The sequence below is a fragment of the Ostrinia nubilalis genome, chromosome 11 (genome assembly GCF_963855985.1).
Source record: "Ostrinia nubilalis chromosome 11, ilOstNubi1.1, whole genome shotgun sequence".
Taxonomy (NCBI): Eukaryota; Metazoa; Arthropoda; class Insecta; order Lepidoptera; family Crambidae; genus Ostrinia; species Ostrinia nubilalis.
This window is the reverse complement of record NC_087098.1, coordinates 16,060,992-16,078,508: the sequence shown is the minus strand read 5'-3', so window position 1 is coordinate 16,078,508 and position 17,517 is coordinate 16,060,992. Positions and strand designations below refer to the sequence as shown.

The 17,517-nt window shown below is 41.2% G+C and overlaps 2 protein-coding genes across 3 annotated transcripts; one reads left to right on the top strand and one right to left on the bottom strand.

Moving 5' to 3' along the window:
- The first annotated feature begins 1,839 nt into the window (after nt 1-1,839).
- On the top strand, nt 1,840-5,172 carry LOC135076354 (uncharacterized). Its single transcript, XM_063970848.1, has 3 exons — nt 1,840-1,988; nt 2,330-2,402; nt 4,142-5,172. Exons 2-3 carry the CDS (start codon nt 2,330-2,332, stop codon nt 4,849-4,851), a joined length of 783 nt encoding a protein of 260 aa, XP_063826918.1. The 5' UTR covers nt 1,840-1,988; the 3' UTR covers nt 4,852-5,172.
- A 135-nt stretch (nt 5,173-5,307) lies between these two features.
- On the bottom strand, nt 5,308-15,229 carry LOC135076360 (uncharacterized). Of its 2 annotated transcripts, XM_063970857.1 has the most exons (4): nt 15,136-15,229; nt 12,711-12,853; nt 11,501-11,650; nt 5,308-6,598 (listed from the first exon to the last, which is right to left on the bottom strand). In XM_063970857.1, exons 1-4 carry the CDS (start codon nt 15,136-15,138, stop codon nt 6,418-6,420), a joined length of 477 nt encoding a protein of 158 aa, XP_063826927.1. In that variant the 5' UTR covers nt 15,139-15,229; the 3' UTR covers nt 5,308-6,417. The 2 variants fall into 2 exon arrangements, with proteins under 2 accessions (XP_063826927.1, XP_063826926.1); XM_063970856.1 differs by lacking the exons at nt 11,501-11,650; nt 12,711-12,853; nt 15,136-15,229 and adding an exon at nt 7,788-8,014.
- Nucleotides 15,230-17,517: the final 2,288 nt, after the last annotated feature.

The following is a 17,517-nucleotide window of genomic DNA, read 5'->3' as shown; positions in this document are numbered from 1 at the left end:
ATTTGGAAATAACTAAACTATACAACGTGGTAGTACAAAAATGAGTCACAGTAGTTGTTGTGCACAGATGTTTGCCTTATGATGAGAGCGTGAATTATTGAACTCTGCCCTTGTTTTGTTCTTAATTCTTCTACATCTCGGACTTGTCCAGCCAATACCAACAACTTTCCTTTAAATACGGTTTGTGGTTGGAATTTGATATTGTAACTCTCACAAACCCGGTCTTCAAAACGATACTCATTTCGATCTGAAAACGATATTTAATTTATTACTAGCGATACAGAAACATTTAAATATATTTACTGTTATATAATGAAACCGTTAAAGTAGCTTTTTCTTTTTGTTTTACTGTAAAACTACAACTATAAATGAAGTAAACAAACCCTGACACAATCAAAATTAAACACACTTTTTGGACTTACCTCATTTGATTTGAATGACCAAAATGATTTCAAAACCTTTTTTCCACCCAAATCGTGGTACCTATCACAACAATTTATTAGTTGAAAATATTTGTTATTTTTTCATTTCGATATTTTTTCACAAATATACGACCTAAATGTCAATGTGACAGAGCCCACAAAGTTGTGGACGCTAGTTGGCGCTGTAATCGTGCACGGAGCCAATACGAGCATAGCGAAGATGCACAAAAGAAAAAAGTAGGATTTGGCGAAACGCGCCAAGGAGACGCAATATGCAGGGACCCGGGACGTACTTACATAATTGCTAATAGTAAACAATATTAGGATGATTTATTAATTACATTAGATGCCACTAGCTGAAGATATAAGTAGGACATACAAAATAACTAAATCTAAACTATCTTTCCGGACAGAGCTGATCGCGGCCGGCTCGTTGAAATTGAAAGCGATCGACAATCGTAAACTCGATAGCTTTCGCGTATGTCGCTATGCACCAGTTTCTCTCAGGTTATTTTAATGTTTTTGAAAGGTTTTTATTTATTTAGAACACTATGTTCATGAGATCGTCTTGTTTTGTTGCGCTCAGGATCAATTGGACGTTCGACAAAACGATAGAAACATTATGGTCGCATTTTGAATGCAGGTTTATTGTTAGGTAACGACTGAAGCTTAATAATCTAGACAATCTGATACGATTGATTCAAGGCGTCGTAATAAACTATCCAAAGGTTCCTGTCGAATTGCTTTAAGGACCGAAACTAGCCAGACCCCTGAAAGTGACTCTTTAATAAGTCAGACATAGCCTTCACTTGAAATATTAGCGTTTCAGTTAATTTTGAAATCGATCCCAATACCCTTCCACGTGTGTTACTTGTCCAACCACCAAGCCATAGCATCGTCACGTGCGCTTAATTTAGAAGCAGTACATCATGTGAGGACATTCCGGAGTTCAAAGCGACTGGACGCGTTCCGAGGAGCTTGAACTTGACTTTCCCTGCGGATGATGGCTGCTGCCCGGTTGCGGGTTCGATACGGCGAATATAAGCACGAAGTATAAGCTAAAATAGTTAGTTGCTTTGTTGATTGTTTGTTGTTTCTTGACTAAAGATTTACTTAATCATTCACCACGACTCTACTATCAAACGACTAGCTTTCGTTAATGCTAGCCTTTCTGCTTGCTTACAATTAGGTAATAGTGCTTAAATAATTCTTACTAAATATTCTCGTTAACCCTTACAGTAAGCTAATACTGACACATTTAGGTTCTTTTATTTGCCTCTAGGTAGATATTACTTTGAAAATAAAGAAATATGGTTCAATTTAGTTGCAGAAAACATCTTTGTCGGAAGCTGGTTGGATCGTGTGAATTTACAGAATACCTACTTAGCTTTAGAATATTCGTCGTAGCGAGACGGCACGTGTAATCGAGACTGTCCCCTACACTGCGAGCTTATATAGGGTGCGCGGGTTGGTCCGGCGCACTCTCCTCGCGGTCGCTGCGAGAAAAGTCGCGGAAATAGTACTGTTTCATTGTGAAAGGAGATGTGACTAGGAAGTGCTTACAAGGTAAGAGATCTTAAGTAATAGGTAGTGGGCAGGCCCTACTTTACTCTTATGTTATGATGATTAAGGGTCTAGCCCTTTATTTTAAATTCTCGAAATTAAGCTCCCGCAATTTCAGTTCTACGAAATGCCTACCATCAGGTATCCATTGGGAATCGGGATAGACCGAGAAATAATTTCACTTGAATGATTTTTTGATTTAAATGATGGAAAGTGGCTGGCAAAGATTGGTTCCGAGAATTTAAGGTGGACTGGCGTGGTGATAATAATAATCTCTACAATTGATTGAATAATAAATATTTCAACACTGCAATGAACTTAACGAAAATGTTCGCAACTTTCAGATGCATTTCCTGAAGACAGCACTGTGCCTCCTGGCGCTGGTATACGGTGGCGGTGGAGTTACTAAATCACCTGGTAAGTCTATTATACTTATTTTCATACTTATTTAGCTTAGTTATCTTAAAGTAAAAGTGGGGGTCCCATTATTCTGAGCTTAAAGTTTCAAAAACAGAATACCTAGGTACTTATTGTTGAAAGAAAAACAATGACTAATTATGTACCTACTCGTATACAAAAACTCGTATAACATTTTCAGCAGTCATCTTAAAAACCCTCTGTCTGTCAATCTTTATTCCTCTAATTCCTGTGTTACTTAAAAGCTGCTTACTATTTTAAGCACTGAAAAATACTTAAATAAGTTTTCAGGAGAAAAGTTTGCAACTAATTGATGAATCAAAATTACGTTTACGTTAATTGATCAATTAATAATTTAATTCATCAATTAATTGCAAACTTTATTCCTGAAACATTGAGTGTCCTGAAAAGGGCCTAATTACATATTTTTAAATTTTCCTGTGCTCTAAGGAGATCATTCTTGAAAATTCCGGATTGTTTTCCAGAATTACATACTTAAGTATCTGTAGGGTAGTAACTCAATTACACGGCCTAGAATGGATTTTATGGGTATTATTGTGTGAAAACGGGTAGGTAAGTAGGTAGGTAGGGTAATATCTATCTAACTTAATTACTTAAAAACTTTGCACGCAGAGAAGTTGCGTGTTTGTTGACAGTTCTTTCATAAAACGACGATGCACAATCTAAACTCGCGATCTAAACGAAATCGAAAGCTGCTCAAGTTTCTTATATCCTTTTAAGTTTAGAGATAAAGTGAGATAATGTTAAAAGTGGTCATTTGCTTGCAATTCGCACCTCGAGACGTAATATCAAGTCATTTTAAATGTAATCATTTCACCATAATTTGTAATGACAGTATTTGAGTTGCAGTTTATTTGCGGTAAGAATCTGCGGTTTTAAATTGTTTCGTTTGATTTGCAAAGGTCAGTTTCGAAGCCTCTATCTAACAGGTGCCAGCATGGTAATAGGTAAAAGTTTGTTTACAATGAACATCTGTGAAGTTAAAACTAGCTAGTTAATCTAGTTTTTTTACTTATTTAAAAAATCGGTTTCTGCAGTATAAGTAAGTAGGCACCTATACTTATTTTTACAGTGTAGGTAGGTATTACTTGTTGAATTGTAGAGTAAGGTGTTGAATAAATTAATATTAAGTACCTAGCATTTCTAGTGTCAACGATCATTAGCTATCTAATTTATTAGAAATTTCTTATAATTCATTGGAAAGTCGATCGACCCGTGAGATTTTCTTGCGGACGTGTGCAAGAGGTGTTGAGAACGAAAACGTTTCCTTCCATTGATACTATCAACAAACCTCCGGGTTATGGTGTTAAACGAGAGTTTTTCGCCTTCTAAAAAATTCGCTTTTTCACCCATTCCGTTATGTAAGCGATGTGCGTGGTAACAGCGATGTTTCACTTCCACTAGTCCGTGATATGGCGTTATTGATACTTAAAAGAAATAAAAGCTGTGAAGTGAGAGGTAAATGAGTTTCGCAAGTCATTAGTAAATTAGAAGTGTGTAAACGCATGTCTTTTGTTGTAAACAATAGCATCATTGTATATTATAACAAGTAGGTTTTGTGTGGGTACATGCTCTTCAGTAATAAGCTGTGAACATTCGATATAGAAATAAACAAGATGTCAATAATTCCCATCATTTTTCGCCAATAGAAGTGAGGCCTGCCTGGATGGACGATAATTAGGTATGGCCTTATGAATAACAAGCTAATATTTTTCCAGGTATTTCAGAGTTTTGGACAGACGACTACAAAGTCTTCGAGCAGATATACGGCAAGACGTCTGACAAGGATCTGTACGGGGAGCAACTCCCGCGCAGCATCTATTCGGGCGTCGACAAAACCAAGAGCCAGGCCTCGGAGAAGAAGGAGCGATACATCGACCACGACGCTACCGAGTTCGACAGCTACGCCTTCGGCCAACGGTACGCCCAGCTCTTCGCGAAACAGTTGGAACAACAAGAAAAAACCACAAAACCACCGAAATCCTTCAACTTCATCAGCTTCAACGACTTCAAACCAATCAGTCAACAAAGCGATCCAGAAACGTACACCTACTTGAAACATTTAGAGAAATACAACCAAGAGCAGAAGATCAAGTTCCCTAAAGGGGTGGGCGGGTTCAAGCCTTTTTTGAGCTATAACGACCACGACCCCGAGGAAGACCAGGCTTACAAGAGTATACAGGACATTTTGGATGCTCACGAAGCGAATAAAGGGTCTAAAAGTGTGGAGGATGAGGACGACGTTAATTACTTGACGTATGGACCTGGGAAGGGCAGGAAGAAAGCTAATCCGAGGAAGAAACCGGGAGCAGAGTTTAATAAGCCTAGATGCTATTCTGGGAGGTGCAGGAAGAGAGCCACCAGCAGCGTCAGGGTTCGCTCCAGGCCGTACGTGAGGAAAGTCGTCCATCGACTCAGTGGCTATTAGATACGACTTGGTAGTTTGTGGTAAGCCGCAAATCATCGTTCGTGAATTAATTTGTTACTCAGAGTTGTTATCTAGATGATTGTTTAATTTAATATCATTAGCAGTAGGGATTTTGATGTTACAATTTTAATTTATGATCTTATTTATTAGCCTTTTTTAAGGTTCTGAAGTTCTTATTTATTTGATATTATTATTTTATAGGAACATGTCCATAAAATGCTTCCCGCCACTAAAATGAGGAAGAGTTTCATCCTTTGGAGCGTAAGCCGCTAAAGACTAAACTAAATATAAGTTAATTTATTAGTGTTATGAATACTTAGGTAGTAGGCCTACTTATCTATGGTGTGTTAATTAAGCTGTTTCTAAAATAAGTACAAGTGTTGTATGTAGTATGACAAACTTTGTTAACTATGTTTAGGAAATAAAATCACGAATAAAATAAAATGAAATCTGGAATCAATTTACCATAATTTAATACTTATCAAAATACTTACATTAATTTATAATTAAATAACTTAATCTTTTTCAACAAAACTTTCTATTGAAAGTTTGCAAAAAGGATTTTACTGCATTTTCACTCAATATCAATAATTTATTTAGTCGCCAGAGCGAGAATGAGTTATTTACCTGATTTGGTAAAGTATGAAATAAAATTGTCGAGTAAATAAACACTTATTTGCGTCCTCAGTGTTTAAATAATAGACAATTTTATAAATAAAAAAATAGTTCAAAATTGATCGCAAATAAAAAATATGCGATTGATAAAATACACAATGTGATTCCCCATCAACGTTATCATAACAGAAACATTGATAAAATTTTGCATGAGATTAGTGTTAAATGCTTTTACATTATCGTAAATGATTGCGTAGTACACAATGCAATAAATAACTATAATGACATCATGCTTGGGAAGTAGGTACAAAAGTTTCAGATATTTAAAATTTGTTAATTTTTAATTGGCCTTTTTTCAGCGGGTGTGCTCTGCGTGCACCACTGTGAATGAATCTAGACTTGTTCAGTATAATAATCTTTAGAAACGATAAAAAAATATTTTAACCTATTGTCCAGCAATAAGAACTGCGTTAATGTGGCAGCTTGTGGCGGCAACATACACACTGATTAGGAAAATCGTGGTCCAAGGAGACGTATTTTTCACGAAAATCGCAGGTATCCCAAATCGCATCAACACTTGGGAAATTGTTTAGGATTTGGTATGCAAAGTGGAATACAAACGAATAAAACACGCCTCCCATTTATACTAGAAATGTCGTGTTTTAGGGCACATTGTCGACTGCCTACAACTGTGGGTCTAGACAAGTGGCACTTTTTGATTGAATCGAAAACATTTTTTTTTATCCACAACGAGGAAGCTCTTTGCTGATGGTACCTAAGTGATGATCAGGCCGAAGGTGGAAGCGAGCTTCACCCGGAATCCTCAACCACGGAGGAACTGGCTATCTAATCGAATCCGTTGTAACTCCTTACAAAAAAAAAGGCTTTTCGACCATCTTTCGACATAAAAACTGTCACATTTTGTATCAAGGGGCTATATCGTTTCTAATTCTAGTAAATGAAGTTAGGGTTGGTCTCGCTCTGACGACCGTTGGCTACAGGGTTGCCCAGCGCGCGGCTGCGGCGCTTATTGTCCTCGATGCTCTGCAGCAGGAAGGGCGGCGCCGACTGCCGCTGCTGGCGCAGCTCGATCTCGCGCGCCAGGGCGTCTACCAGCTGCCCACCTGTCTGACTGGAGGAATACGAGGATTAGCATTGGAGAAGAGGCTTTCACTGCAGGGTGCAAGAGATTACTTGCATTGCAACAACTAGCAATAAAATTCGTGAAGGCGAGTGAGCTTTACATACATACGCTACGATTCGTTTTTCAAAAGTTTTGATAAACATTACACTTCGTTACGTGCATACTGTACACGTACAATGTTTTGCAAGAACCATACAATGTTTAGAGGGTAAAATCTTGTCAGTTCTAAAAGTGGTCATCATCATTTCAGTCACATGACATTCCTCGTCCTGCATCCAGCGCCTTCCTGTAACCTTTTTAAGGTCCTGGCAGTAATTAATCTGTTCTTATCATACCTTTACTTGTACGGTTTACTTACATACTCGTAGTTACCTGTTTCTTTAGGTTTTTAGAAAATTCAGAACTTTCCGAAATCTTCTTCTTTTTCTATAGTGTCGGTTGTATTAACTGAGTCTGCATAATAAAATATTATTAAACCAACAATATGCATCATGTCATGTTGAATATTAACATGCCATTGATTTGAATCTATTATCTAGCTTAGGTATTTCTATTGTGAAGAGCCACTTTTGATAAAGGTAGGTAATTAATCTAGTCACTAGTCATTTCTATTTACACAAAAAACTACCTACATGCCTAAGTAATTAATTGTTTATGCGCCATTTTTATGATTCAGCTGTCCTTGGCGATGAATGTGAATTTAATGATGTGTCATACATAGAGTTAAGATTAGTCATACGATTTAGCACCAAACACAATAACCTAGTTTGTCGGAACATATTATCTACAATGGAAAATTCAAGAGCTTTATAAAAAGGGAGTGTAGGAGCTTTTTAGAGGGAGCAAGAGCTATGTACGGGGAGTAGGAGCTTTGTAGGGGGAGTGGGAGCTTTCTAGGGAGAATGGGGGGAGGGGGGGGGGGGGGGGAACTTTCAGCTCGAGCTGAAAGATTTCGGGCTTTAGAGCTGTATGCGCGCTGGGTGGAGCGTAGACTTCATCGGAATCTAACATGACTTTAAAAATCTCATGCCGATGCCGTCAAAATTTTGAGGACGCTGGCCTTTTTTAACTTGGCGCGCACCTCTAACTTAGACTGACAGGTAGTTTAGAGCTTTATAGGGAGAGTAGGAGCTTTTAAGGTCTTTGCAGTTCTCTGTAGCTAAAATGAAAGTCGTACCGTTCCCTCTCGCGGTCCCGCCCGGCCTCGACGTCCTGCTCGCGGTCCTCTGGCGAGTACATGGAGAAGCCTCGCTTGGCCAGCTCCTCGTCGGGGGACTGTACGAAGCTTTGTAGGGGGAGTGAGAGTATAGAAGGGGGAGTGGGAGCATTGTACGAGGAGTGGGAGCATTGTAGAAGAAGTAGGGAGTTTTGTAGGGAAAGTGGAAGCATTCTAGGGGAAGTAAGAGCATTTTAGGGGGAGTGGGAGCTTTGTAGGAGGATTGGGAGCATTGTAGTAGGAGTGGGAGCTTTGTAGGGGGAGTGGGAGCTTTGTAGGGGGATTGATCACTGGTAGCACTGCTCAATAGCTAAAATGAAAGTCATACCGTTCCCTTTCGCGGTCTCGCCCGGCCTCGACGTCCTGGTCGCGGTCTCGCCCGGCCTCGACGTCCTGCTCGCGGTCCTCGGGCGAGTACATGGAGAAGCCTCGCTTGGCCAGCTCCTCGTCAGGGGACTGTACGAAGCTTTGTAGGGGAGTGAGAGTATAGAAGGGGGAGTGGGAGCATTGTACGAGGAGTGGGAGCATTGTAGGAGAAGTGGGAGCTTTGTTTCAAGAGTGGGAGCTTTGTAGTAAAAGTGGAAGCATTGTAGGGGAAGTAAGAGCATTGCAGGGGGAGTGAGAGCTTTGTAGGGGGATTGACTACTGGTAGCACAGCTCAATAGCTAAAATGAAAGTCATACCGTTCCCTCTCGCGCTCCCTGCCAGCCTCGACGTCCTGGTCGCGGTCCTCTGGCGAGTACATGGAGAAGCCTCGCTTGGCCAGCTTCTCGTCGGGGGAGTGTACGGAGCTTTGTAGGGGGAGTGAGAGTATAGAAGGGGGAGTGGGAGCATTGTACAAGGAGTGGGAGCATTGTAGAAGAAGTAGGAGTTTTGTAGGGAAAGTGGAAGCATTCTAGGGGAAGTAAGAGCATTGTAGGGGGAGTGGGAGCTTTGTAGTAGGAGTAGGAGCTTCGTAGAGGGAGTGGGAACTTTGTAGGGGGATTGATCACTGGTAGCACTGCTCAATAGCTAAAATGAAAGTCGTACCGTTCCCTCTCGCGGTCTCGCCCGGCCTCGACGTCCTGGTCGCGGTCCTCGGGCGAGTACATGGAGAAGCCTCGCTTGGCCAGCTCCTCGTCAGGGGACTGTACGAAGCTTTGTAGGGGAGTGAGAGTATAGAAGGGGGAGTGAGAGCATGATAGGAGGAGTGGGAGCATTGTAGGAGAAGTGGGAGCTTTGTTGCAAGAGTGGGAGCTTTGTAGTGAAAGTGGAAGCATTGTAGGGGAAGTAAGAGCATTGTAGGGGGAGTGGGAACTTTATAGGGTCAACCACTAGTAGCACAGCTCAATAGCTAAAATGAAAGTCGTACCGTTCCCTCTCGCGCTCCCTGCCAGCCTCGACATCCTGCTCGCGGTCCTCGGGCGAGTACATGGAGAAGCCTCGCTTGGCCAGCTCCTCGTCGGGGGACTCTACGGAGCTTTGTAGGGGAGTGAGAGTATAGAAGGGGGAGTAGGAGCATTGTACGAGGAGTGGGAGCATTGTAGAAGAAGTAGGAGTTTTGTAGGGAAAATGGAAGCATTCTAGGGGAAGTAAGAGCATTGTAGGGGGAGTGGGAATTTTGTAGGGGGATTGATCACTGGTAGCACTGCTCAATAGCTAAAATGAAAGTCGTACCGTTCCCTCTCGCGGTCCCGCCCGGCCTCGACGTCCTGGTCGCGGTCCTCGGGCGAGTACATGGAGAAGCCTTGCTTGGCCAGCTCCTCGTCAGGGGAGTGTACGGAGCTTTGTAGGGGAGTGAGAGTATAGAAGGGGGAGTGGGAGTATTGTAGAAGAAATGGGAGCATTGTAGGGAAAGTGGAAGCATTCTAGGGGAAGTAAGAGCATTGTAGGGGGAGTGGGAGCTTTGTAGTAGGAGTGGGAGCTTTGTAGTAGGAGTGGGAGCTTCGTAGAGGGAGTGGGAACTTTGTAGGGTCAACCACTAGTAGCACAGCTCAATAGCTAAAATGAAAGTCGTACCGTTCCCTTTCGCGGTCTCGCCCGGCCTCGACGTCCTGGTCGCGGTCCTCTGGCGAGTACATAGAGAAGCCTTGCTTGGCCAGCTCCTCGTCGGGGTACTCTACGGAGCTTTGTAGGGGGAGTGAGAGCATTGTACGAAGAGTGGGAGCATTGTAGGAGAAGTGGGAGCTTTGTTTCAATTGTGGGAGCTTTGTAGTGAAAGTGGAAGCATTGTAGGGGAAGTAAGAGCATTGTAGGGGGAGTGAGAGCTTTGTAGGGGGATTGATCACTGGTAGCACTGCTCAATAGCTAAAATGAAAGTCGTACCGTTCCCTTTCGCGGTCCCGCCCGGCCTCGACGTCCTGCTCGCGGTCCTCTGGCGAGTACATGGAGTGGGAGCATTGTAGGAGAAGTGGGAGCTTTGTTGCAAGAGTGGGAGCTTTGTAGTAGGAGTGGGAGCTTCGTAGAGGGAGTGGGAACTTTGTAGGGGGATTGATCACTGGTAGCACTGCTCAATAGCAAAAATGAAAGTCGTACCGTTCCCTTTCGCGGTCCCGCCCGGCCTCGACGTCCTGCTCGCGGTCCTCTGGCGAGTACATGGAGAAGCCTCGCTTGGCCAGCTCCTCGTCAGGGGACTGTACGGAACTTTGTAGGGGGAGTGAGAGTATGGAAGGGGGAGTAGGAGCATTGTAGGAGAAGTGGGAGCTTTGTAGGAGAAGTGGGAGCTTTGTTGCAAGAGTGGGAGCTTTGTAGTGAAAGTGGAAGCATTGTAGACGAAGTGAGAGCATTGTAGGGGGAGTGGGAACTTTGTAGGGGGATTGATCACTGGTAGCACTGCTCAATAGCTAAAATGAAAGTCATACCGTTCCCTCTCGCGGTCCCGCCCGGCCTCGACGTCCTGCTCGCGGTCCTCTGGCGAGTACATGGAGTGGGAGCATTGTAGGAGAAGTGGGAGCTTTGTTGCAAGAGTGGGAGCTTTGTAGTAGGAGTGGGAGCTTTGTAGAGGGAGTGGGAACTTTGTAGGGGGATTGATCACTGGTAGCACTGCTCAATAGCTAAAATGAAAGTCGTACCGTTCCCTCTCGCGGTCCCGCCCGGCCTCGACGTCCTGGTCGCGGTCCTCTGGCGAGTACATGGAGAAGCCTCGCTTGGCCAGCTCCTCGTCAGGGGACTGTACGAAGCTTTGTAGGGGAGTGAGAGTATAGAAGGGGTAGTGGGAGCATTGTACGAGGAGTGGGAGCTTTGTTTCAAGAGTGGGAGCTTTGTAGTGAAAGTGGAAGCTTTGTAGTGGAAGTAAGAGCATTGTAGGGGGAGTGGGAACTTTGTAGGGTCAACCACTAGTAGCACAGCTCAATAGCTAAAATGAAAGTCGTACCGTTCCCTTTCGCGGTCCCGCCCGGCCTCGACGTCCTGGTCGCGGTCGTCTGGCGAGTACATGGAGAAGCCTCGCTTGGCCAGCTCCTCGTCAGGGGACTGTACGGAGCTTTGTAGGGGGATTGAGAGTAGAGAGGGGGAGTGGGAGCATTGTACGAGGAGCGGGAGCATTGTAGGAGAAGTGGGAGCTTTGGTGCAAGAGTGGGAGCTTTGTAGTGAAAGTGGAAGCATTGTAGGGGAAGTAAGAGCATTGTAGGGGGAGTGGGAACTTTATAGGGTCAACCACTAGTAGCACAGCTCAATAGCTAAAATGAAAGTCGTACCGTTCCCTTTCGCGGTCCCGCCCGGCCTCGACGTCCTGGTCGCGGTCCTCTGGCGAGTACATGGAGAAGCCTCGCTTGGCCAGCTCCTCGTCGGGGGAGAGCGCAGGGTTGTGGAACGCGTGGTTGCGGTCGTTGTTCATTTTTAGCTTTCTGGAGTGAGAAAAGTATAATTAAGTAGTAGGGTTGATAATTACACTCGAATTTGATAAACAGTTGTGGATAAGACAGCCGACCACAATGTTTATCGTCCAAAATGTTGTCCCGTACAGATTGCGCTTAGATTTTGAACGATTTCGGACAACTTATCAGAGTCAAGGTTGTCGATTTCATAAATGAGAAGAAAGATAATATATTTAAGGTATAGAATTGGTTAAAGTGGTCAGACCACCTGGATTACTAGGGTAAGTCCAAGCTCAGTAGAAAATCTTGGTTTAGTAAATACGAGAATATAGCAAAGAGCTGACGAAAACTTTCTACATTTTAGAATAGATATACATTAGAAGGACAAAGTCGACACGGGACTATTCCCACCTCTCGTTCCCACCACTGCAACTCCTGTGTAGCCAGGATCTACAGCTTGACCGCCACAAAAACCCAACCAATGAAGGTCAAGTTTATCCCGGGGGAAAGTTAAACTGTCATTGGACCCGCAACGAAATTAATCAGAAGAACATAGGAGGACAAAGTCGACAATGGCATGGCAAACTTGAAACATTTTACGCCCTCGTCTCTCGATGGCTACAAAAAAAATTTCTTTTTTCTCCGGGAAATGTTTTGCGCATACCAACTGCCCGATGGCGTCCCAGTCAGTGGGTTATGTGGGACTCCACCAGAAGAGCCTATTCACTAAAACCCGATTTTGTCTTCCGGGGTCATTGAGCCGCAAGTTATTGTCCTAAAATGGGACATTCGTCCGCGGCTGGCTCAAAAAGGAAAAGTGTCCTAACACAATCATATTAACTCGAGCGGGGCACATAGCTCGTTAGAGACGATGGCCGTTGAGGCAGAAAAGTGTTCGAGTGGCGACCACACGGGCCGGAAGACGCAGCGTGGGCAGGCCTCCCACTAGGTGGACCGACAATCTGGTGAAGGTCGCGGGAAGAACCGGGATGCGGGCAGTGCAGGACCGGTCGTTATAGAAAGCCTTGGGGGAGGCCTTTGTCCAGCAGTGGACGTCATTTGGCTGAAACGAATGAACATGTAAACTCACTGCACTCGGATTCGTCCAGTGGCCTGCATCTCTTTGACGACCCGGCGCAGGCGGCTGACCTGCACGAAGAGGATGACCACCAGCAGCAGCAGCAGAGCTGCCACGCTCCCCAGCACGCTCACTATTATTATCAAGTCTGTTTCCTGCGGGGTAGAGTCCATATTTACATTTATTTATTTATTTAAACTTTTATGCCAAAATAAATTTGTACATAAGGCGAACTTAATGCACTAAAGCATTCTCGACCAGTTTACCTTTGGGTTCAGCAGAAAAGAAATTTGTTTGGCGGCACTTCTAGTGCAGGAAAGAAAAACAAAAACAAATATGCAAATTACATGTCAAGGTTATGTTAATTGGGGATTTACGAAATACTTAGGTACCTATTTAACCTAAAAAAAAATAAGGTCCGCTAATTTATGACTGAAAGAAGTAGCCAATCGTTTTGCTATCGAGTTTCATACGCGAACAGTGCAAAGTTTCTGTTATTGGTACACACTACACAGTCTTATACAAAATTTTGAGCAAAGTTTCACCTCGGTGGCTCATTGACCTAAACAATCGATAAGGCGTATTGATAACTAGCTGACCAGGCGATCTTCGTACCGCCACAGAATACATAATAGTAGCAACAGAAATTGCACTCCTTTGTGTAGGATCAGATGCCGGCATTTAAACGGTAATAATAATAATGCAAAATATCCAACGCACATGGTGCATTCGAAATCGCACCTTACTACTACGCTCACAAGAGCGCTATTTTTTTGTGTTCAGAATTGATCTACCTCACAGCTCAAGAGTCAGGGTTGTATAAGCAAAGTAAAATAAATAAAAACTTAATTTTAAGAAGCATTTATTGTATTTACGATTGGTAAACTTTAATCTAGTGGTGTTTGTATAATCGTACCATCTCTAAAGTACCTATTAATAAACTTCAGTGTTACGATAATTCGAAATTGGACAAACAGTTTTAAAAGGTGTAGTGTCGGAAAATAGACACGGTAAAGTAAAAGTTAATGTTTTTATTAGGTAAAATATTTTTTTTGCTACAGTTTTTTGTCATAAGTATTTCAAAATTATTCAAAAAGTGTAGTTTTTTAAATTATTTAAATCACTACAGTTAATTATTATTTCTAAATATTATGATTTTCCATTAAAGAAGAATAACAGTGCTGTTGGAACAATAAACCTTGATTTCAACGATGATCGACCGAACGTGTATAGAAATACGCGTGTGCTCACAGGCGCGTCACGGCGCGTGGCGGTCCTGACTGATTTGCAACTTGAAGTTGTCGCGCGCTGTAGGTAATTATCTCGGCCGGCATAGGCGAGTGACGGAGGCCTGGTACCGCCTAAAATATACCTATCTTCATCAAAAATTATGTAGGATTCTAATAGTGAAAGAATTTTTCAAATTGGTCCAGTAGTTTCGGAGCCTTTGATAGTAACATAGACTAGTGCAGGAAGAGAGATATTTTGCATTATTTATTTATATTCAAAGGAATGTTTAGTTAATATTAGGATAACTTTAATGCTAAGCTTAAAAACAAACAAACGAAAATACCAAGCAAGATATGGGTGGTTTTAGTATAATCTTATCTTCTCATCCCAATTTCCGATATGAGATGGCAAAAATGCGTCATACTTTGTAAGACGTGTCTTTGTATACGAAACAGAGTTATAAGTATTAATGTAAATAAAAAAAATAGCGTTTAAAATTTACGACGTAAAAGAGAACTTTAGCACCTTGTTTATTTTGATTATTATTAGTTAGTCAAAGCTTGAATTTGAGTTAAATATAAATGAAAAATACAAAGACCTTCAGAATAAAAGATCTAAGGCTGGGTTGCACCATCTTACTTTAACTTTGACAAACGTCAAAAATCTGTCAAATCCCTTACAAAAAGCACCGGTTATCGTCATAGTTACTTACTGTCGAAATTAGGTGGTGCAACTGAGCCTAAGGCCCAGTTTTTTGATTCATAGTTAAAATAACTAATTGTTAAATTTTGCTACTAATGGTTAAATATTAACAAAATGTAAACTAATAGTTATAAAATGCACTAAATTCAAGCTAACCATTGTTCGAAAAACATTTTTTTCGGATATTTAACCACTTGTCATTTGACATCTGTCAAATTTGACTATTGGTTATTTTAACTACGAATCAAAAAACTGGGCCTAAGTAGGTAAAATGACCTATCAAACGTATTTCAGTCTTTGAGTTATCTCGATTGTATCAAATTCCATAGTTAACAATCACTATCAGAACATTCGGCGATGTCTTAAACTTATCCAATAAGACTTATATAGATAATCCAAAGTTTTTTTCCACTTCAATCGGAGACAATACTAAATTATTTACTCACATTTTTTTACACACTCACTCTCAAAACACACTAATTAAAATTTAATGTAATAAACTTACCATGTTTTAAGTATGTGGAGGCGTCATGGTAGTATCGTTCTTGCTCGAAGCACACGCACTACTAACACTTGTTATCAGCAGATTGATAAAGTTAAGCCATCTCCTGCTATCGCTGCTATCGGCCAATTGAGTCCGGGATGCTTGGACGCGATAGCCAGGTTGTAAACACGGTTACAATAAAAATAGGTCCAGATAACTGGTAATTAGGATAAGATTCAAAACTACACGTTTACAATCACAAAGCAATCACCCATCACGCAAAGATCATAAAGTCTAATCTGAACAATATTGGTTTCACTGACGCATAAAATCCAAGTTTTTAACAGCTACCTTCCGCTTTAGCGGGACAGTCCATCCAAAAAGAAAAACAGCTACCTTCAATATAGTTCGTTTATTACCGTGAGTTTAGTGTCTGTCTGAAATAATGGCCAACTTTTTCTTGAGTAGGCTTTATTGATCACTGATTGCCAAATATTCGATCACACTGATGGCAAGAGGCATCCAAGTGAACTGTCCTTCATAAGTGCCACCAGTGGTCAAAATTCCCACACTTCAGCTGTCTCCCTGAAGTACTAAGGTTTATATTGCTGTCAAGGAGGCATTCAAGTAGGAGAACTGCGATCAGAAATTCCTACTCACAGTAGCTCCCACACTTCTCAACCCCAAGTATGTAGTGTATGTAGAAACACTTTTTGGAAATTTTCCCGTTTTTCCTCCTTTGATGACGATTTAAATTCCAACCATACATCGCCAATCTATCGTATTATCCATTCATTATTTTAAAGACGGATACATTAATCCGGTAAATCATTACTCATGTGATAAGCAGTGATTTCATTATAATTCATTAATGACTAGTCTTTGCCCGTGACATCATCCGCTCCTAGCTGATAATCTTGATAACAATGCGCGATGGAGGAGATTCAAAACTTTTGTTTCAATAGATTTTTGTCCTTTATCTTGTTAACAGAAATGCAGCATACTAACTTGTCAACATCTAATACGCACATAAAACGTTTTTTTTTTCAATAACTTGTGTAATGTAGTAGTAGGAGACTATAAAACTCATTAAAAACTAAAAAAAACTCATTAAAACTCATTTATTTCTGTAAATAGGCTTAAAAAAGCACTTTTACACGTCCCAGTATTAACCCTACCACTGCTTCAGGACAATAAATGGGCCAGTGCTGAGAAGAAGCAGCGCAAGAAACTCAGTCACTATTGTCAGCCTCTTTTTCAAAGGTTTACATGTTTTAAAATGTACAAAGTTATAAATATTTATGCGAGCTAGGCAGTAACGTATCCCAAACATTTTTATCTTTTAAATAATCATCGACTTTATAGTAGCCCTTTTTCATTAAGGTACTTTTAATATGTGCTTTGAATTTATGAATGGGTAGTTCTACAACAGTTTGTGGTAATTTATTAAAGAATTTAATACATTTTCCCATAAATGAATTACCAATCTTATGCAATCTGAAATTTGGAACGGCAAGTTTATTTTTGTTTCTTGTATTAAAGTTATGCAAATCGCTCTTTTTCGTGAATTGCTCTATATTTTTGCGGACATATAAAAGGTTTTCATAAATGAACTGTGAAGCTACTGTCAGTATGTTTATTTCCTTAAAAAAATCTTTCAAGGAAAATCGGGGTCCAAGGTTATAAATGGTCCGCACTGCTCTCTTCTGCAGAACAAACACAGTTTCAATGTCCGCGGCTGAGCCCCACAACAATATGCCGTATGACATTATACTATGAAAATAGCTAAAATATACTAGCCTTGCCGTTTCAATGTCAGTTAACTGCCTTATCTTTCTCACTGCAAAAGCAGCCGAACTGAGCCTTTTTGACAAAGTTTCAATATGAGGACCCCATTGAAGTTTAGCATCTAAAGTGATTCCCAGGAATGTTGTGGAATTTATGCTATTTAATGGTTCATTCTTCACCATTAATTGCGTGGAAACCTGCCTCACATTAGGTAAGGTAAAAGACAATGCCGGAAATTGGCGTCTTTTTTTTTTCGCGCGGCCATCGACCAAACTTTGTTTTTTGATTACAAAATAGTGTAATAAACCAAACTTACTATGACATGTATACCTCTAAACTCAGTCTGAACTGAGTTACGAGCATTAGAAGTTTGATGATTTTCATACCAGATTTGCTTTTTGCGCGCAAAGTTTTGTAAGAAATTGCAACAAAATAGTGAGATTGTATGTGTAAACAAACAATATCATCCATTAAAGGCTCCAGACATCAGTATGGAGCAGAATCAGCGCAATAAAAAAATAGCGCAATATTTTGTTGCAATTTCTTACAAAACTTGCGCACAAAAAGCAAATCTAGTATGAAAATCATCAAACTTCTAATGCTCGTAACTCAGTT

Bases quoted from the DNA above. Each gene is read 5' to 3' on its own strand.
- LOC135076354 (XM_063970848.1), top strand. From the start codon at position 2,330: ATGCATTTCCTGAAGACAGCACTGTGCCTCCTGGCGCTGGTATACGGT. The intron at 2,403-4,141 runs GTAAGTCTATTA...ATATTTTTCCAG, and splicing joins TGGAGTTACTAAATCACCTG to GTATTTCAGAGTTTTGGACA.
- LOC135076360 (XM_063970857.1), bottom strand. The intron at 11,651-12,710 runs GTGAGTTTACAT...TTCTCACTCCAG, and splicing joins ACTGGACGAATCCGAGTGCA to AAAGCTAAAAATGAACAACG. The intron at 6,599-11,500 runs GTACGACTTTCA...GTATTCCTCCAG, and splicing joins CGGGACCGCGAAAGGGAACG to TCAGACAGGTGGGCAGCTGG.